The following is a 21653-nucleotide window of genomic DNA, read 5'->3' as shown; positions in this document are numbered from 1 at the left end:
CCAGGGGCTGGTGGAAACCACCCAAGCCTCACTCACCCTCCCACCTCCGCTCCGAGTCTGTTTTGGTGCCGACCGGGGCTGCCAGAGCGCGCCTCCCGGGAGCGCGCCGGCGGAGCTGACGTCACAACCTCTTCATGAAGCACGTGATCTGCGTAAACAGCAGCGACACGTGACCATACCGCAGCGTCATCACCTCCTCAAAGGCTGGCGTGCAGCTCGTGTTGCGAGCTCGGGGCTCTGGCGGACTGTCAGCACCGCATCTAGGGTCCGTTTAAAAAAAATGTAAGCGAACAAAGGGCCGCAGATCTACCCGCCACTGACTTCACAACGAACTGTATTGTAGAGAGGCATTCCATGTAACGTCACCATGGTAATCGGTAGAGTGATGCCCTTCCACTTAATATCAGTAGAAAAGATCAATTATAGTCGTCACAGACTCACCTTGCAAAAAGTCTTGTTGTGTGGAAACTGTCCTTATGATGGGTCATGTGTACCGACTGACTTTGAAGTAGGTCACATTCTGGCTTACTATATTAGCGTTTATTGCCCGTCCTTAATTCTCTCTTTGGCTTGGCTTCGCGGACGAAGATTTATGGAGGGGTAAATGTCCACGTCTGCTGCAGGCTCGTTTGTGGCTGACAAGTCCGATGCAGGACAGGCAGACACGGTTGCAGCGGTTGCAGGGGAACATTGGTGGGTTGGGGTTTTTCCTCCTTTGTCTTTTGTCAGTGAGGTGGGCTCTGCGGTCTTCTTCAAAGGAGGTTGCTGCCCACCAAACTGTGAGGCGCCAAGATGCACGGTTTGAGGCGATATCAGCCCACTGGCGGTGGTCAATGTGGCAGGCACCAAGAGATTTCTTTAGGCAGTCCTTGTACCTCTTCTTTGGTGCACCTCTGTCTCGGTGGCCAGTGGAGAGCTCGCCATATAACACGATCTTGGGAAGGCGATGGTCCTCCATTCTGGAGACGTGACCTACCCAGTGCAGTTGGATCTTCAGCAGTGTGGATTCGATGCTGTCGGCCTCTGCCATCTCGAGTACTTCGGTGTTAGGGATGAGGTCGCTCCAATTACTGCTGAACTAATCCATATAAAGGTGGAGGATTTCTGGGATTTTTTTTCTTTTCCTTATTAATTCCAGGCTTATTTAATTATCCATGCAGGACCTGACAAACGCCTTGCTAAATTCCCCATCGGCAATGCCTTTTGGCTTTCCCTTTTCAATTCTTTGGTCACTTTTTAAAGAAAAAGAACATGACACGTTATTTCCCATGCATAAAGCCATGGTGACTACCTGCAATCAGTGCTTGCCTTTCCAAATGCAGGGAGATCTTGTCTCTCAGAATCCTCTCCCTTAACTTTCCCACCACTGATCTTCGGCTCACTGGTTTGTAGTTCCCTGGCTTGCCCTTGAAACCCTTACAAAATAAATGCATATTAGCCACCCTCCAGCCTCTGACTCTGCATCCACAGCTAACTATGATTCAAATTCTTCTCTAGCTTCCCACACTTCTTGGTCAGACTCCAGGGATTTAGCCATCTTTTTAAGACTGAAAGGACTTCTTATTTTATAATGTGGGTATGTATGTTTCAAGGCATCTTTTTGCTCTTCCCTGAATTACTTAGGTGAGAAGCATTCTTTTAAAAACTTGCCCATCTCCTGTGGCTCCATATAGATGACCACACTGTCTCAAGTTATAATATTTACTGCATTCTTTCAGAATATAGCGTGGAACAGAGTAACTTTGATTACATTTTTAATTTTTACAGTTGAATAAGGTGAGGGAAAGAATACTGTTTCAATTGGTAATGAACAATATAGGCAATATACAAAACTGCAATATTCATTGTATTTTACCTTAAACTGGGAATGCATCTGAATGATGAGACCATGGTTTTGCTCAACCTTTGTTATTTTGATGAATGCATTTCATATTGAAATATTAAGCCTGCTAATATCGACTTCCAATTGAACGGAAACTAAATACAATTTATATCAGAATCTTTTATAATAGTCACAGGAAATCTGCACATTATGACAGAAACACAAATCCTTGAGACTGACAACATCAAGTCCTACCTCCCTCACCTCACCCCTCTGAAATAAATAAAACCTGTAATAGTAATTGGTGCAAAAATACACTGATATAAATCCTTTAGAATCATTTTAGATAATAAGAAACATGATTAAAGTGCATTCACTTGAAAGAATGTAATTAAAGTCGAATGATCTCTCATGTTTTTAGATTTTTAAATGTTAATATTAGTAGCTACTAGCTCCAGGAGACGCTGGGCATGTTTGGGAGAGTTATAAATTATCTCTCAATTGGAATTCCAAGGGAATGTACACTTTCTCCTCTTTAAGTGAGGATATTAAACATGGTTTGATCCTGGCAGATGGAAACATCCATTCCAGTATGTTTAGGTTATATTAAAAAAAGGTTTCAGCTATACATTTCTTTACAATGAATGGGAGAGCCCAAATGTGGAATAAGAGACGCAATGATTTTTTTTTACTAAAAAAGGCAAAAGGTGAAGATCCTTAATTAAAGTTTAATGTACTGATCTTTGTAACACATGAATTGCATAGAATCATTTCACAAATTTCAATCTAGGTTAGTGTGTGAGTCCAATTTGTTACCACACAAGATGATAAAACAGATGGGGGATTTGTATGCCATTAGTTTTCTTTCTCCCCATCAAGTCACACTGTGCACCATTGTAGAAACTGTTTACTGATGGTTTTCTGACTGCCACTTGCTCAGTGACACTTGTGTCAATCATGTTCCCCTTCCAGGGTGAGGTTTACAGAAGTACATAGGGTTTGAGTCCTTGCTGCTCTGACAATGTGAGATTTGGCACTTTGTTTTGTATTAGAATTTACAGAAAGAATTCTGCCACTGCTCTGATTGGAGATAATACATCCACACAGTGCATGGTTGATGTCTTTTTGTGTAAGATGAAGAACATTCATTATTTCTGCTGTCCAGGGTTTGCACACTGCTTTCCCCCAACCACAAAGGGCATTTCCCCTCTTGCCAAGGGCACAGTGGTCTTTGTGTTGGAGGCCCATTTGTCGTTGTTCTATTGCTCTTGGTCACTGCTGTTACTTGTACCCTTTTCCCACTCTAGACTCTCTTCACTTTGGATTGGTGACTCTATGGGCCGAGGTCTCATGCCCTGGAAACGACGGCATTCTGGACAGACACGAATATGGGTGCAGCCTCTTACTGCCATGGCAGCCTCATGTGCCAATCGCTGAGAGACTGGGTCTGGCATTGTGCCACTGCATAGCTTCCCATTGCTCAGGCTCATGGTGGTCACATCACGCGAGGTTTCAGTTTGATTGAAACGTGTCCTTATCAAGCGCCGCTTCCGCCGAGACCTAATGCTCTCCTGACATGACACGATAGTCCGCAGTTCTTTCAGCATCTCCTGACACACAGAAATCTAGGAAAAGGTCAAGTAAATGACTTAAGATATCACAGGGCATACTTCTGGTTATACACATTGTTCGCTACAGCCAATAATAGCCAAATAATGAATATGACACAGAAATGTTAGACAATGCCAGGTTTCTAGGCATTGGTTTCCCTGTTTAACCCTGAGGAAGAATCTTTAGCCCTGCTGAGAATGAACATTTCACTATTGGAATAAACTTCCTCTTTAAATATGAGCTGATGCCTAATGATGCTAAGAATATCTTACTTATAAGAAGAGATTAGACCGGCTGAGTTTATGTTCCATTATTCTAATGGAACATGAGTAGTTTAAAAATTATTATAGGCTTAGATAGAGTAGATCAAAGATTTTTTTCTCCAGGGTAAAGGATTCTAAAACTAGACAGCATAGGTTTAAGGTGAGAGGGGAGAAATTTAAAGGAGATCCGAGGGTTTTTTTCATGCAGAGGGAGGTGGTTATCTGGAATGACCTGTCAGAGGAAGTAGTAGGGCAGGTACAATTACAATATTATAAAGGTATTTCGACAGGTTCTTGGAAAGAAAAGGAGTAGAGGATTATGGGCCAAATGGGAGCAAATAGGATTTAAACACAAATAGGCATCACAGTGGGTATAGATGAGTTGCACTTATAATAGGCTGCAGGGTCTGTTTCTCTGCTGTACAATGTAAGATTCTACCACTGGTTTGGTCACTTTAGGCCATAACCCAATAGGGAGAGCATGGATGGGAGGAACCTGGCTCAAAAGTGATAACTGCAACGTTGCTGCTGGTGTGGACCCAAGAAAGTGGAGAGCGGAGACACAGCATTGCCCTGAAGGGTTTTATCACCTAGTCCTAATGCCGGCTGCTCCAGACAGGTGTTAAATGGCCTGTAAGAGCAGCTGACAGTATTTTAAAACTAAAATCCTGCAACCATGGTCTGTGCCCATGATGGCAGCGCCTGTGCTTGGCAGTTGCTTCAAGAGTTTGCAGACAGACTCTGGGGAGCAGCATACTGGAGCAGGTCACCAGAAATGGGGAGAACACCTGTTGAGACCAAGAGGCACAACCCTTCAGGGTAGTGACCACAGCAGTGGAACGTCAAGAGGCTCAGCGGCTGAAGGACCCACACAGGCTGTGGGCTGCTGGAGACTGGCTCGTGGGAACTAGGTATCTGAGCCAGGATTTGAGAGGGTGATGAGGTCAAGAAGGGCCCCCAAAGGGCTTCAGACACTTAAGGCTTCCGGATTGTGTTGAAGGCTTGGATCTGGAGCTTGGGTTGCTGATAAATTGAACAGGAGGCTGTGTGGTTGCAGTGGTTGTGGCAGTGATGGAAGGGAATCTACGGACATTCAGTGACTCTGAAAGAACTCTCTTTGCCTCTCTTTCTCTCTTACTGTATGGGACGCCAGGCAACACTAATGGAAACTCTTTGCCTTATGGCAGGCAGAAGGCAATTTCTATAATATTACATGTTCTGTGCTATTACTTGTCAAGAAAGGAATCTTGAATCTAATTAGACATTCATCTGAAAAGCCTGGCCTTCTGCCCAGCTACTTTCTGAACGACAGTAAGAGCATTAGTAGTATTTTGAGAATTAAAATTCCATTTCATTGCAATGGAATCAATGAATCTACCTCAGGATCTTTCCTGAGCACAGATACCATTGGGAGGACTGATGCAGCTGTTTTAGAGTTGTGTAAAATACAGAAAGTCTTAACTAAAAATACAGCACTTGTGTTTTACTACATTGTCTTTGTGAAGAGACCCGAATTAAACTGCATCCAATTTTAGGCCAGTACTATTATAATGATACACATGTTATCAAGCAGATGCTATTAAGATGAACTTTGTTGTTACTAGGCATCATTAAAATGGTTCAGCATGGAGCTGCTTAAACCACGATGTTGCGAAGTTAGTTGACAAGAGATGTATGGATTTATGAGGAATTATACTGTTTGTGAAAAGCTGGAGACAAGAGGGTTCACAATAATTAAAGGAGAGATAAGAATGAAGGGTTTTTACATAGAGAGCAGCTAGTTTACAGATCATTTTACAAAAATCACTTTCAGTTGACGGTTAATTCTTAAATACAATTGGAAAGAAATACCAGCAGAAAGCCTGAATGGGACTAATCACCAGTTTCTCTGCTGGAACAGTCTACAATACCAATCTCTGCGACATTACAATTGCTAGGTTTTATGTTTGGAGAGTGTCTGCTAAGCCAAGCTCTAAGACAAAAGAAACAAATCATCAATTATCAGAATATTGATTTATTAAAGTATTAACAAGCGATTTAAAACATACCAATTTTTAAAACTTCTATGTAACTTTCTGAGTTTGATGATATCTAAAAGTGAATCTCTTCAGGAATATTACCTCTGTTTCTGTGGAGTGCCTCATTGTCCACATGAATTCAATCACTGCCATGATAACTGCAACAATCAGTCCACAGATTAGAACTACAAAGATGCCACCAATATTTTCCATTCCGAGACCTGTAATGAAACAACAAAAACACCAGTATAAATTAGTGGGTTATGCTCCTAACTTCACTGGGTCCAGGTTGAATAGCCTTTATAGTCAAGCCCTTTGTTTTTTTTTTATTATTTCTCATCTTTCTTATGACATAGGAAGCCACCTCGTTTATACTGACTTTCAAATCTCATCCATCAGTCAGATTTCCCCACTTATTTCCTTGATATCCTCTCAAGGTCCATCAATTCCTCCCTAATTTTCCTGCCACATACCCTGACAAGTGGCAATTTAAAGCTGCCAATTAATCTACCAGCACCAGAGCAAATATAAGGTCACAGGCAGAACTTGCACACTCCACACGGACAGTATCCCAAGGTGGAGTTTGAACTAGGGCCAATGGAGTTGCATGGCAATAACACTAACTACTGCATCACTGAACATCTATTTAACTGTATTGGACTAGCTTCTACAGTAGGATCTTCTCCAATACTCAAATGGAAATTGGAACAGAGGAAGGACCTCAGAAAAATTACAATCACCAGAGCAGGGCAGGCTGACGTATGAAATCCTAATGGACTTCATTTTAGGATTCTAACAATGGCTGGTGAGAAATTTGATATTTTAATTTTCCAAATGTCCTTTGTTTCAGGGAAAGTTCCATTTGATTGAAAGATAGCAAAGGTAACACTTTTGTCCAAAAAGGGAAGACAGAAAGCAGAAAACTACAGAGTACTCTACTCAACATCTGCCGCAGGAAAAATGTCAGAAGCTACTGCTAAAGATTTTGTAGCACATAATTAGGTAATATCAACATGGTTTTGTGACAGGAACGTCACATTGGTCCATTTCATTTGAGTTCTTTGAAGAACAAACATGTGCAGTTGATAAAAATAGAACTGATGAATTTTCAGGAGGGATTTGCTAAAGTATTGCATCAAATATTATTGCAGAAAATAAAATCTCATGGTGCAGCAGGTAATATATTAGTAATGATAGAAGATTGTCCTAGCCAACAGGAAACAGAACAGACATAAGTAGGTGTTTAACTAGTTGGCAGGATGTATTCAGTGGTGTGCCACAGGGATTGGTGATGGGCTCTTATCTTTTTACAACTTATATACATGATCTGGATGATGCCATCAAAGGTTTGGTTGACACAAAGTCAGGTAGGAAAATAAACTGTGGAGAGCTAAGGAATACTGATGCATTTAGTGAGTGGATAAAGATCTGCTAGTACAGAAAAATGTCAAATTGTCCAACATACCAGGAAAATTATACAATAAATATTAGTTCAATTATGAGAAACTGCTCAACTTTGAGGAATTTGGATGTCTTATTGCAAGATTCCAGTACGCAGGTACAGCAAGTTTGTTGCAATGAAAATTGAATGTAAAAGGAAGAGAAGTTAGGCTTCACTTAATATTAGGCATTGGGAAACCACATCTGGAATATTTTGTTGTGCATAGTCTCCTTATTTAAGGAAACATATAAACCTATTGGAACAGGTTCTGATATTTACCAGACTAATATTCAGAAAAGGACACATTGTCTTAGAAGGAAAAGTTAGATGAGCTAGTTGTAACCACTGGAGCTTAAACAGGTGAGACTGATTTGATTGTAACGTATATGATCCAGAGGAACCTTGACAATGCACATGGAAAGAATGTTTATTTCAAGAATGAGGAATCATTGTTTAAAAATAAAAGGGCTGCTCATTATAGAGATGAGGCCATTGTTTTTCTCAGATCATCATTAACCTTAGGACTATTCCAAAGTGTAGGCAAAAAAGTATAGCTAACTGCACAGGCTCAGCTATACTACTGCAATGTAAATAAAGTGTTGGAGTTTGTTTATAGAGGGATAGCCTTCAAATGCATGAAGGTTATGTAAGAAGCCTAACTTGGTTGAACTGACTTGAGAGTACTGTAACATGTTTCTGTGCTCAGTGCAGTCTGGAAAACATGCAATGAAGATTGCAAGGAAGATGAGAGATTGCAAAAGCCTGAATTTTCTCTAGAAAAGATAACAATTGAAATTTAATCTCTTGGGAGGTTTTTATCGTCATGAAAGAATGATGTGTTAGATGTTGGAAAGATGTTTCTTCTTAAGACAAGGATAAAATTAGGGGACATAAAAAGACATCAATAAATTCAATGATGAATTTAGAACAAACTATCCAGAGATTGAAGGAGATCTAGAACTTGTGCCGACATCAAATGTTTAAAGCCACCAGCAAAAAATGTTGCCTTTTCCAGAGAACAAATCCCAGTCAATTTAGGGTTATAATCTCCCAGTTCTGCTGTCTTCTTGCAATCTTCATTGCATGTTATCTTGACTACATTTATTCATTTTGTGTTAAGGACAGCAGAAACATGAGCGAAAAAGGAATAGAAAGTTATGCTGTCAAAGTGTGATGAAGTACATAGAGTGGAAGAGGATCATTGGGAGATTGGTCTGGATTCCTCTTCTATAAACCGTTATATGCAGTCATGATTATTAGGTGAAGTAAGAGACATTTGCCTAAAAACTGGATGGTGCAGCTCTTATGTTAATGTGGTTCACCTTAAAATATCTATAAAAATTAATAATATTAAAAATCTGTTATTTTCATTCCTGATCATTCACTAATGTGACACATTACAGAGGATCCCTGACACATTTGGATACCACTTTTGCAGTTTTCAATAGGTCATGCATGGCTGCATTGCTTAAGAACTACAACTTTCCTACTGCCTATACCACTCAGGTGCTCTCCTTGTGGAGTTTTGATTTTGTTGGTTTCCTGTTGGGGCTCCAGTTTCCTTCCACGCCATAAAGACGTGCAAGCTTGTGGGTTAATTTGGGTAGAGTAGAGGAGGACTTGATGGGAATGCAAAGAGAATTAAGTGAGATTAATGTAGGATTAGTGTAATCTTACATCATTCATATGTGGCAGTTTTGATGGTGGTCTGAAGTGCCAGTATCTTGCTACATCTCTCCATGACTCTGTGACTTGCTTCTATGTAACATAAAATAATCCTTCCTGAATGAGTCCCAGGCATGCAGCTTGGCCAATGTGTAGACCATCATTATGTTATTTACTTACTTAGCTCTTCTTTTCATCTCCACCCTCCCACCCCCCCACCCTCCCACTGCCTGCTCCCCCATCCTATTCAAAGATTAAGGCTCCTCCTCATCATATGCTAGTCACTTGATCCTCAACCCTTCAGCTCCAACACAAATCAGATACAACTCACCGACTCCCCCATCCCACCCCAACTATTGGTTACCAATACCAATTTGGAACCCTCGATCAGCAAGTTCTCCTCCCTAAACACCCTCTGCCTTGGTGGGAAGAATATTAGGTTTGGTGGGTTCACAGAGACACAAGTCTGGACACAAGTGTTGCAATCACACATTACTTTTACACACAGGAAACAAACGGGAGAACGTAAAACAGTTCTCGATCACTATTTCACATAAGCGACGATATAGACGTTCACCTCTGACAATGGTAAACCTTTTTTTTTAACCTGCTCACACACTATAAACAGACTCTTACACACACCCAGTTCCTTTACTGATGGGGGTGCCACTCTCTGCAAGTATTATCTATTGCAATACTACGACTCAGCTTCAGTGTAATGCACACCTTACCTGCGACACTTCCAGTGATGTCCACAATAGAGACCTGGCATGGAGCAACGTCTGGGGCTCGGACCACGAGGCAGAGAGAAAGAATGTGCTATGCATCGATGTTTTATACAGTGCTAATCTGTGCTTCTAGTCAATAATTTCTCTAGGTGATTTAGTCAAATAAAAGGTGTGCACTAATGGGTGGCAGGAATCCAAACTTGATTGACAGGTGATGTGAATAAGTTTCAGACAGGGAGGACATGCAACCATCCACAATACACACATTTCAGACAGCAGGGAGGCTGCATTTCCTTCACACCTTCTCCTCTTTAATTTAGGAATGATTATTTGGAATAATCCACCTGTTTTCCTGAAGACTGGTTGAAAATTTATGTAGATAGGGAACTAAAGCAAGGTGAAATGGGGGGTGGGTGGGTGCACTTTTAAAGGCAGTCTGAAGACCAAGCTTTGTAACTGACAGGAAATACAAAAATTCCTAATTACTCAACAATAATGTCTCAGAAAATAACTGCAATCTTTCATGGAATTGAAATTATAAAGTAAATGAACCAAATGGACAAAATATTTTCATGGGAAACTAATAGTTGTAGCAGCGGCTACACTGCTAACTGAAGGATCGCACAACCAGATGGGTTGAGTTCAGAGAGCAAAAACTGATTTATTGCAGGCTGCCTGGCTGGTCTTATACTCCCAGCCCGGCTGAGAAACGCACTGGGGGCCCCCGACATCACCGTGGCATCACGTAGGTCCCCAAGCATGGGCTTCTGAGCACGGTGCCGAGGTCGGGAGAAAACCCCCGACAGCGCCATTTTGGCCGGCTGCTCCGCTGCGTGCGTGACAAGAGGGGCCGATTCGCCTGCCTAATGGCATATCGCCACAAGGCCCCCCCCCCCGAACCGGTGCCAAGCAGCCTTGCTTCTTGGGTTGGGCCACAACTACTGGTTCAGTGGGGTCCAGGTGGGCTGGCTTTAACCTGTCCACTGTAAACAGTTCCCTCTTACCACCGATGTCCAGCGTGAAAGTGGACCATGAACGCTAAATGACTTTGTATGGCTTTTCATATTGTCTTTGTAGAGGTGCTGTGGACGGGCCTTGCCTGATAAAAACGTACTCTGTGGAGTACAGCTCTCTGGGGACGTAAGAGGCCATGTCTGGGCAGCGGTGGGGGTGTGAAGGAGTCCAACTGGGTCCGGAGGCAGGGAAGTAGACCATGCAGTGACTGCTGGGGGTTGTGAGGTACGTTGACGAACTCACCAGGTAGGACTAGCGAGGCACCGTAGACCAGATTGGCTGATGACGCCTGTAGGTCTTCTTTGGGTGTCAAGCGGATACCCAGGAGCACCCAAGGCAGCTCATCCACCCAGTCGGAGCCGGTGAGGTGGGCCATAAGTGCCGACTTAAGGTGGTGGTGCAATTGCTCGACTAGCCCATTGGCCTGTGGGTGATAGGCCGTGGTGTGATGTAGCTCGATCCCCAGCTGTGCCAAGAGCGCAGAGGTGAACTGGGCGCCCCGATCACTGGGCAACCCAACTGTTCAAAAGCGCTCAGGAGCAGGAATCCATGGAGGCATCTGGCATCAGGATCGCCTCGGGCCAACGAGTGGAGTGGTCTACCACTGTGAAAAGATAACGGTTACCTTGGGAAACGGGTAAGGGTCTGACGATGTCTACATGTATGTGACTGAACCATTCCTAGACGTGTTCAAATTCTTGTAAGGGCGCTCTGGTGTGCCTGTGTACCTTGGAAAGCTGGCAATGAGTGCAGGTTCTGGCCCAGACCGCAATATGCTTCCGAAACCCGTGGAAGATGAAACGTTCTGCCACCATACAGACCGTGGACCTGATGGAAGGGTGGGAAAGGTCATAGATATGGTGGAAGACTTGCCTGTGCCACTGCTGGGGAACCACTGGTCGCGGGGTGCCCATGGAGACATTGCACAGGATGGTGCCCTCACCGTGAGGAGTCGGGAAGTCCTGGAACCGCAGGCCCATGATGGCAGTCCTGAAGCCCCGTGTGTCCTCGTCGGACTTCTGGTCCAGGACGAGCTGGTCGAAGTCAAGGCTGGGTATCAGCATGCAAATGGCTGGTCATGAGAGTGCATTGGCGACCACATTGTCTTTCCCCGCCTTGTGCCGAATGTCGGTGGTGAACTCCGACGTGAAGGAGAGGTGACGCTATTGACAGGCCAACCAGGGATCTCTGAGTGAGGGGTTTGTGGTCAGTAAAAATGGTGAAAGGCCTCCCCTCCAAGAAATAGTGGAAATGACACACCGCCAGGTACATGCCCAGCCACTCATGATTGAAGGCGCTATACTTGCGCTCTGGCGGGTGAAGAAGTCGGCTAAAGAATGCCAGTGGTTTCCACTTTCCATTCACCTGCTGCTCCAGGACGGTGCCGACGGCTGTGGCAGAGGCATCGATGGAGAGCGCCATATGCAGGTCGATGCTTGGGTGGGCGAGCAGGGTAGACTTCGCGAGGGCATCTTTCGTGGCTTCCAATGCCCTGCTGGCCTCTGGAGTCCAGACGAGTGTCTTGTCTTTGGCCACGATAAGGGTGAAGAGTGGCTGCATGATGCGCGCAGCACCTGGAATGAAGCGGTTATAGAAATTGACCATACCCGCAAACTCCTGTCCAGGCATGGGAACTCCCTGATTGCAGCCATTTGTAGGGCTGACGACACTTCTGAGCCTTGGCTTCCCAGCGCTGGTGGAAGAAACAGAGGCCTGAAGTGGATGATTTGCTTCTGGCTATGCTCTTTGAGGCCCCTGCAGGGGCCGGGTGTTCCACCACAGCGCTAGAGGAAGGCTTTGCGTGGTCATGCCCGTGACTCATAACCTGGTGAGCCCTCTGGGACTCATTTGAGCCATAGCTCCTGAGTCTTTAGAGCGACCTTCCTAGGGTTGATGAAGCTCTCCTGGGACAGTAACAGCTGGATGTCTTCAGGCGCTTGAAGAGTGGGCAGTTGGTGTGATCGCCCATGAGTACGAGCATTTTGTCCATCAACTCAATTGGAGCTCTGTCCCCCAAGGCATTGAGGCGCAGCATCCGAGTGGCATGCTGGCGCCTGGAGAAGCTGAGGGAGCCGGTGAGCACCCGTTTGATGGTCCCATACTTATCTTCCGCGGGTGGGTGCTGAACGAGGTGCAGCACTCGTTTGGTGGTGGCCTGGTCCAGGATGACGACCACATGGTAAAACTTGGTCGAATCTGATGAAATCTGGTGGAGGTGAAACTGAGCCTCTGCGTGGCTGAATCAGGTCTCTGGTCCTGAACCCAGAAGTCAGAAAGCTTGATGGCTATAGCGTTGATCGAAGGGTCATTCATGTCGGGCTCAAAGACATTTGAACCTGTTGCGGTCACCAATTGTAGCGGCAGCTACACTGCTAACTGAAGGATCGCACAACCAGACGGGTTGAGTTCAGTGAGCAAAAAATGATTTATTGCAGGCTGCCTGGCTGGTCTTATACTCCCAACCCAAACCTGGCTGAGAACCATGCTGGGGGGCTCCGACGTCACCAGAGCGTCATGTGGGTCCCCAAGCGTGGGCTTCTGAGCCTGGTGCCGAGGTTGGGAGGAAACCCCCGACGACGCCATTTTGGCCAGCTGCCCCGCCACATGCGTGACAAAGCGGGGCCGGTTCGCCTGCCTAATGGCGTGCCGCTACACAGTCTCCATTACTTGCTATTCGAAACACACACAAAATCTGTAAAGTTCTGCAGTCGGGAAGGAATTGATACCCAAATTGCATTTTAGATCCCTCATTAAATTTTCTGAACTGTGATATGGTTGTGATGGTGACAGCACAGTCTGTAAATATGGCTTTGAGTTAAACATAGCAAAATATTCCAAGAAATGCATGATTAGAAATGTTTGTTTCTTTAAGCAGATCATTTAATATATTCTTATTAAAAGATGCTTGACTTGTATCTTTTCACATTTTTTTCTACCTTCATTTTTCTTTCAATATTAATCATATAGAGCATCTGGCAACGCTGTTAGGCAGAGGTTTGAGTTTTTTCTGTGTTTCTTCTTTTTATTATTTTCTTTTTTTCCTTTGTTATTAGTTCTATTTTATATATAAAATGCTTGGAATATGAATTATGGATATGATGTATGTTTCATTTTATTGAATTATATTATCTGTGTAAGTACTGTATTAAAATTAATAAAATTTTTTTAAAAAGCAAGAAAAGATGCTCAGCAGAAGGAAGGCTTGATCATTACCTTTTGCTCCATGCTCTCCTTCTTTTGGGCATTTTCCTCCCTCCCACCATTTCCGTTTTAACATTTCGAGCCGGTTATTTTCCTGAAGTTGGAGAATGGCCAAGTCAAATTCATTTCGAAAAAGCGAAGCTGCAGGAATAGTATACAATGTTCAGCAAATGTAACTGAAACCTTGGTTTAATCACTAAAACTGAAGGTCTTGAATTGACAACACAAGGTCATTAATGCTGTCTCATGAACCTTTCTTCATCAAGCTGCCACCTTTAGATGGTCAGCTGGAATTTGATAGTCTGTTTCTACATGTGGGACTAGATGTCCATGAAAGGTGACACTTGAATAGTGATTTCCCATCACTATTTATCAGTGGTGGCATCTGATCTTTGAATTAAGAGATGGATATCAAACTGCTATTCACAACTTAAAATATTTCCCAGTAACTGGGACAACTGCTGGATTAAGAACTAAACTTCAGTAGTCATTGAACAAGAGAGGTAAAGATTTAGATATTGGTGTCATGACATTAGTATACAGGAGTAATGACAGTTCTGTCTTTTGAAGGTTTTTTAAAGTGGTGTATCTGACATTCTCTTAGGAGCAAAATAATATTTATTATCACAATTATTTGCATAATGAGTATTACATTATCGTGTGAAGTGAAAAATAAAAACTTCATTCCATAAGGTAGTTTATGTGAGCCCAAAGCAGAAACTCTGTTCCTGGTGATCAAATGAATTTCAATAGGACATGGCCATTGGTTTCCACGAATTGTTTCCACTTTTGTGTTATGTTCAACAAATCATTACTACTGAACAAGGCACAGTGTTCTGATTTCAAATATTTACTTTATATGTTGACAAATGGAAGATTTTTATAAAGGAATCATATAATTATGACAAGGATACTGTTTAATCAGTATCTAAGAGAACAGATAAATTAACATTCAGAATATGAGCCCTTCATCAGAATTTATTTATTTGAGTCCATAGTTGCTGGCCAACATGACTTCAGTCCCTGAATCCACCAACATTTACCACTGTATTGGGCAGTTACAAGCGTTTCCTATTGCACATGGGGCCTAGATTCTGTACACAAATAACTAACAGGATCTAGTATAGAACCATATGAATTGTAACCCAGATGTAATGTCTACTGATGTTACCAAAAAGAGATTGGAATAGATAGTAGGCATGAATCTTTCGGTTACATGTGATTGGAAAAAATAGGAAGTAAAATGGCAGAATGCAGTTTAAACAGAAAAATAATACACATGATTATATTTGGAAGCTGCACATTCTTTATTGCCAAGGCTAAGGACATCAACAAGGATAGAGCAAGACAGAGGGGGACTGATTGGATAATTCTACTGTCAACAAAGTCTGGTAATTGCATAAATCTGAGTGTCTAAGTTTGGTTTTATACATTTAATTTATATACATCTTATTTCCAGTCTGCTATTTTCAAGAAAAACTTATTTTTATTTGGGAGAAGTCATTACAGTTTATTTTTCTGTACACTTGATGGATTTTGTTTTCATTGCAAAATGATTTTGGCTTAAAATAAACTCTTTGCAGTGAGTCCAGACAAAAGACACTATATGGCCTCCAACTCAGTGGCTGATGTAGGGATGCCAAAAGCCATTTATAATAAAGTTATAAAGGGAAAATTGGAGTTTGGAAGTTTTCCAATCCTGAGAGATTATTTATCAGGATGAAAAATTATTACTGATTATGCAAAATATTCTCCTTTGGATACAGGGAAAAGAACCAACATTCATCCTTAAAAACTGGTTACAAGGGAAGTTTCAGGTGAGAAAGGGATGGTGGGGGAAGGAATTTCTGAGGATATAAGGAATGGACGAAGTAATGTTCAACTTTGTGTTTAGTGGGGAAACAAAACAAGAATTAAAAAATCTTATGAACATTAGGTCAACAAAAATCTCATAAAAAAGAACACAGAGAAAGTTGGGAACTGGATTCACAGGAAAGAATTCTAATCAATGGCACTGTGTGAAATATAGGAATATTAGCCCTCAAGTTAGTCTAAAATTTGGATTTGAGTAAACGGGCTTGCGACACATTTTGCACTGAAATGTGACTTTCTACAATATGGAATTAATATTCAGGTTTTTAAAAATTACTGCTTTCACCAGTGTTATTTGATTAAAATTAAAATTGAATTCAACTATTCCATAGTGTGAGTCGAGGGAATCTGGGGTTTGAGCCTTCTTACTCAAACTTCTGATTTGTGTGCACCTAGAAATATAAGTTTTGTTGCATTTGCATGTATATTTTCCCTTTTGCACAATTTTTATTGTTGTGTTTGTTTGCAGGACAGTAAATTTTCCATGCATTTACCCATTTTTATTATTGTGTTCCAGTGCTTCAATAAATGGCTTTTATATTTTTCAAAGGCTTTGAGCAGTAGATTTACAGATCATTTGTTACTCTAACAGGCGTAAACCTTGCCACTGCCTCTTCCCCTCTCTGTCATTTTTAGTTGAATCAATCTTATTAAAATACTTGCTCATCTTTCAGTCTTTAATAATTGTGAAAGGTCACTCAGCGTAATCTTGGCTTTCTTCTTTATAACTGTCGACAAATTTGCACTGTGGATTATTTCCAACATGCTTTGCTTTCCTACTGATAAATTGTAAATTGCATCCACCCAGCTTTGGGAAGACATTTTAAAAACAATTTGAAAAGTGAAATCTTCCTTTAAAAACCTCACTTCAATTATGCATCTTTCGGAATGTAGCCTGAGACTTGTTGGTTTTTGAGTGTGGCTTAAACTGATTAAAAAAAATCATTTCTGAAAGTGCTCATTACAAATATCCCATTATGCACAACTGAAAGAAATATTACTGAATAATTGTTGGACGTACCTAGTGGCAAACCTATACCATATCCCTTGGTATCTAGGAGACCACCAATCTGTGTAAGGTTGCAATTACGTTGTCGGTGGTACTCATTCATGGTTGACTCCAATAAAAAGGCATAGTTGGAATTTAAAACTCGAGAAATTCCTTCTTCAGTGCTTTTTACAAAGACACTTGGCTGTTTGGAATGCATGTAATTCCACATTCGCTGGTAGGTCTGGTATCGAGAATTCTGAAACCAGAATAACACCACTCAGTAATGCTGAACAAATCAACAGGAGGAAGTGAAACTATTCATTGTTCTGTACCTGGAAGAAAGTCATGCTTGATCCTCTTTGAATTGTTCCATATTCAATGTTTGTCTGGTCAGCAAGGTCATCAACCGATTCTATTGGCACATCCATTCTCTGTACAGTGAGGAAGGCAGCCAGATTGGCCGTGTATGATGATATGATTATGAGTGTAAAAGCCCACCTGATGAGAAACAAAAAATAATTAGGGGCAATTGAAATATAATGTTTTGGAAAGCATCAAGATTGGAGCAGTTGATTGCTTGGTTTAGAACTACTGAACAAATCTTACTAACAATGATCAGTTAAATTAGCAGCTGTTTATCATCTTAAAGATTAATTCCTTAAAAACCTTGAAGAATGCAGAATAATCCAGATGATTTCCTCCCATTCCTTATATTTTGCCTCAAGAAGAACATTTCCTGACAGTGATTAAGGAAATTAAGTTTTCTCCTGTTAAGCACTTAAACCTGTAAAGCTACAACATCTAGTAGTTCACACAGAAACTTTCTTTATAATAGATTGGCCTTGTGTAATGTCTAATTCTTTAACCATTCATCGTTGATCAGTGTCCTTTGATTACTGACTCCTCTGTCATCAGAAACAGTTTCTCTTTATTTATTCTAAGACACTTGGAGAGTTTTGCTGTCAAATCTCCTTTCAAGCTGCCTGGTCTAAGGAGAATATTCAGTTTCCACATATAATTCAAGTTACTCAAACCATTTTTTTGGGTGTTTCTCTAAGGCTTTAATATCATTTTTAAAATATTGTAATGAGCCGAGAGGACTCCAAACTGAGCAGCAATATGAATTCACCAAGACAATGGTTACTTAAGCAAAAGTTGATTTTAATTTTCTTTAAACATTATAACAAGATCAAACTTTAACTTATTACTATTAACTTAACCCCCTTCTAATTCTAAGCACACGTGTATGTATTATGTCCAGGAAAGTTCTTTGTTTCACAATCCAATCATTCACTTTTCACTTCTCCATGTTCACTGGTATCAGGCAATTTTTATATTGTGCACAGAATTTAATATTTATGAATCTTCACCATCCTAAGGTTTTTAAAGTTAAATGGTTACCGCTCAGGAAGGTTCTTGTTGGATTCAGATAAATTTTTGTTGCTATTTCAGGAGAAACACTCTAGCCAGCCATTTCCTTTTATAAGGACTACAAGGGTTTTGAACAGGCTGAACTCAGAACTCACAACCTGTCTTCAAAATGGGGTTTTTCAACAAGCCTGCAGCTTGCCATGTTGCAGCCTCAACTGCTACTGTAGAATTGACTTCTCTCCCTCTCTCTCAGAGAAGAATCCTGTTTGTTTTTTCCTCTCTCTGTTTGTAAAAACCAAATACCTCTCCCCAAGGCTCCAAACCCAAACTTTGAAAGATCTTATCAGCACGAGACCAGACTCTGTTCCATTTGCACCTCCTTTTGAAGTTTATTCCAAAGCAGTTCCATCTTCTCTGCAAAATCAACCAGAGCTTCAACATCTAGCTTCAGCAAAGCTCTTACATTTTAAATGAGATGCCTTTTGTGGTGTTACTCTGTTTGTGAAGTGACCTACACTAAACCCTCATAATCTATCTCTTTTAAAGACATATTTATCCACGACCATAATAATATAACCCGTAAAAATATCAATTGAGGGAAAACCTCTGTCAGATACTCAAGCATTATTTTATTAAGGTTTAACATAACCTCCATGCCTTGATGGTCTATTCCCAACAATCACAATGCTTTTTAAACTGGTTTCTCAACTTATCCAGCTTCCATCACAAGAACACTACCAATTCTGGCATTTATTGTTCACTCCTAATTGCCCATGGACTGTGGAGACAGTTAAGAGTTAGGAGTTGTCCAGTAAGGACAGCAGATTTACCTTCCCTGAATGTCATTAATCAACTTGATAGACTTTGTTTACAATCCAGCAGGTTCATAGTGATTGTTATCAAGACCAGTTGTTTTTTTTTGTTCAGATTCCAGATTTATTTAAATTTTGAGAGTTTCCTTTATTTAAATCACCAAATACTTAAACCCTTTTGAAAATAATTATGTTACATTATATTTCTTTACTCTTTATTTTAAGCTGATAAAGAACCTTAAAGCTGATACTAATGGAAAAGCACCAGTAATGACACAAACCTTTATTGTCGCACCAGCAATATTTGAATTTTAGATACAAGATTCAGACTGAAGAAAGATTCAAAATTTTTTTTAAACTAAGTTCTAAAATCTGGACTGCGTATTTTTGGATTTTCTGGATTCTCATGCAGTACTGTTAAAATTTAAAATTAAGTTGGAAAAAAAAGAGATGAACAGGTAAATTTTGATAGTTTATACATTAGCAAATACAGCATACTTCATTTATCAAAGCGAGCAGTTTTAAAGAAAAATAAAGTCAACAATTGACAAAAGTGTAAACATAAAACGTTTTCACTTCAAAAATATGAGTGTGTAATGCTTGAAATTCTGTTTAAAAATGAACACTGTAAAATAAAAAATACAGTAAACGAATGAATTTCATTGTGATAAAACTACCTATGTATTAAGGTGGTTGCTTGTTGGTAGTGTGTGTGTGCATCTGTGGCACTTACCCATGAATGCATGCATACATGCACACAAAATCCTGCTTAATTAAAAAAAGTATGAGTTTTTGAATAGTCCAGATTCTTGAGTGGTCTAGATTTCTGGCATATGGATTTTTAGACCTCCTGTATCTCCAGGGAATCAAAGCTACCTATTTTGAACCTGTGGTGAAAGGCAATTGTATAGATGCATGGACTGGCCAGTCCAAACCTACCTGACCTTTCCTAACCCTCCCCAGATTTCCCAATAAAGGCTGGTGCGCCCAGACTTGCCCCCACTTGCTCCTGTACCTGGAACCTGGCCAAGTAGTGTATCAGTAATGCTCAAGTTTTGGTCATTAAAGCTGTTTAATCAACATCATGCTGACATGATTATTGTGTGCACCACAGAACCTTAGACAGTTTTACCGAATTCCAGTGGCTTACAAATGTATCTGAAGTTAACCTTTTTTGTCTGCTAGTAGATACTATTTTTTTTCAAATTTATGTTTCACAAGTTCTAGCTTTCTTACCATACTCCACTAACACAGCGCGTGGAAAGTGCTCGGGGCATAATCTCCGATCCTTGCTGCATGAAGCCACCCACTGGGAACCAAAGGCTATTTCCCAATGAGTACTGATTGACCAACACGTTGCATTTTCCTTTAAAGCAAGGCTGAGGGTTATACCATTCATATGGAGATAACCTGCAAAATAAATCATTGTTATATAGAGACACCTATTAAGAATGTGTAATCAACATGTTTTTTGTCCCATACGAGTCAAAAGCCAGCAGTTTTATCAATAGGACATGAGTAATGTCTGAATTGCCTATATTATTAATTAAAAATCCCAAATGAGTTCCAGTGAGCTCCTTTGCTCATTTTATATGATGTGATTTAGTTAGATCTGCTACGTTAACCAACATTAGGATTCGCAAACAATAATAAATGCATTGACATGCTCATGAACGTACAGAACAACTCAATAGAACAAACAATGGTTTCACAGGACTCCCAAGTAACTATACCTGGCTACAAGGAAGAGAACACAACTGACTGCAAGATAGGCAAGCACCATGAAGAGCCAAACACCAGGAGAGAAGGGGTCCAAGAAGGAAAAATAACCAGGTTTCCTACCCTGAAAGGAAGGAAAGGACGTCATTGGCAAGGGGTAGCTGTGCCCCACAAGAGCAGGAAGAACAACAAACAAGATACATAGCAACAAGAATGATGTGGATGAAGTGTACATTCTCTCATCTTTACCCAGTATATACATATCTTGTAGCTGGAATAATTGGTTTACATTCAAATGAACAATAACCTGTTTGTTTATCCATTGATTTACTTAAACCAATAAATGGTGCTGGAATTTTACTTCAAGGCAGTGCTTTTCTCCCTCCTCTGAAGGCAGGGTCAAGGTTAATGTAGTCTGAACATGTCTGACACCACTGCTTTAGTACCAAGACAACCGCCATATTTGCTATTTTTTGTTTATTTATTTTCAGAATGCAAGTGTTTCTGGCAAGGCCAGCATTTATTGCTCATCCTTATTTGCCTTTGAGGAGATGGTAGGAAGCCACCTTTCTGTGTAGCTTGTGTTTTTGGTGAACATATTCCCATAGTGTTAATGGGTAGGGGTGGGGGGGTGGGGGGAGTCTTATGCATTAGATTCAATGAAGTTGAAGGAATTTCTGAGTTAGGTTGGTGGGCTATTTGAAGGAGTATCTGCCCTTGTACTTAGATGGTAGAGACTGTAGGTTTGGAAGTCTTGCTGGAGTAGTTGAAGTGAATAATTGCAATACATTTTGTAGATGGTACACATTTGTTTAGTGTACTTGAAAGATACCTGAATACCTGTGGCATTTATATAATTTCCTTTGTAGTCCACACCCTTTATAAAATCGTACAAGTTCACCCATCGGTTTACTTCACATTCATCCTGATTATAAGGCTCAGGGGAAATTTGGAATAATGTACTTTGGAGAAGTCCCTTAGCCTGCACTGCTACCGCTCTATAGAGCAATTGATGAAAAGGGGTCAGTGCACCTAATCTATTAAATACTGTATGAAGATCAACTCAATGATTGGTTTGGTTTAAAGAGCTGCAGGAAGGACAGATGAGGGACTTCCCTTGGCCAT

The 21653-nt window shown here is 41.1% G+C and overlaps 2 protein-coding genes and 1 long non-coding RNA gene across 11 annotated transcripts in view; 1 reads left to right on the top strand and 2 right to left on the bottom strand.

Annotated features, from left to right (window-relative positions):
• tecta (tectorin alpha) overlaps positions 1–171 on the bottom strand; it is a 106149-nt gene extending 105978 nt beyond the window's left edge. The window contains exon 1 of the mRNA XM_069894593.1: positions 37–171. The gene's annotated coding sequence lies outside the window, so the exon portion shown is untranslated. The remainder of the gene's footprint in view (positions 1–36) is intronic.
• Positions 145–20888, top strand: LOC138741079 (uncharacterized). Of its 9 annotated transcripts, XR_011343314.1 has the most exons (4): positions 147–508; positions 1498–1576; positions 6565–6716; positions 20524–20888. It is a non-coding gene; the product is annotated as an uncharacterized lncRNA (long non-coding RNA). The 9 variants fall into 9 exon arrangements; XR_011343313.1 differs by lacking the exon at positions 1498–1576 and having other exon boundaries at positions 148–508; XR_011343319.1 differs by lacking the exon at positions 6565–6716 and having other exon boundaries at positions 148–508.
• grik4 (glutamate receptor, ionotropic, kainate 4) overlaps positions 2238–21653 on the bottom strand; it is a 118423-nt gene continuing 99007 nt past the window's right edge. Inside the window, exons 14-20 of the mRNA XM_069894594.1 lie at positions 20543–20652; positions 20046–20219; positions 16959–17124; positions 16657–16882; positions 13776–13904; positions 5817–5935; positions 2238–3447 (exon numbers count right to left, since the gene is read on the bottom strand). Coding sequence (XP_069750695.1) covers positions 3082–3447; positions 5817–5935; positions 13776–13904; positions 16657–16882; positions 16959–17124; positions 20046–20219; positions 20543–20652 — 1290 coding nt within the window. The 3' untranslated portion in view covers positions 2238–3081. The remainder of the gene's footprint in view (positions 3448–5816; positions 5936–13775; positions 13905–16656; positions 16883–16958; positions 17125–20045; positions 20220–20542; positions 20653–21653) is intronic.

Source organism: Narcine bancroftii, chromosome 8 (genome assembly GCF_036971445.1).
Source record: "Narcine bancroftii isolate sNarBan1 chromosome 8, sNarBan1.hap1, whole genome shotgun sequence".
NCBI classification, from domain to species: domain Eukaryota; kingdom Metazoa; phylum Chordata; class Chondrichthyes; order Torpediniformes; family Narcinidae; genus Narcine; species Narcine bancroftii.
This window is presented reverse-complemented; position numbering and strand designations above follow the sequence as displayed.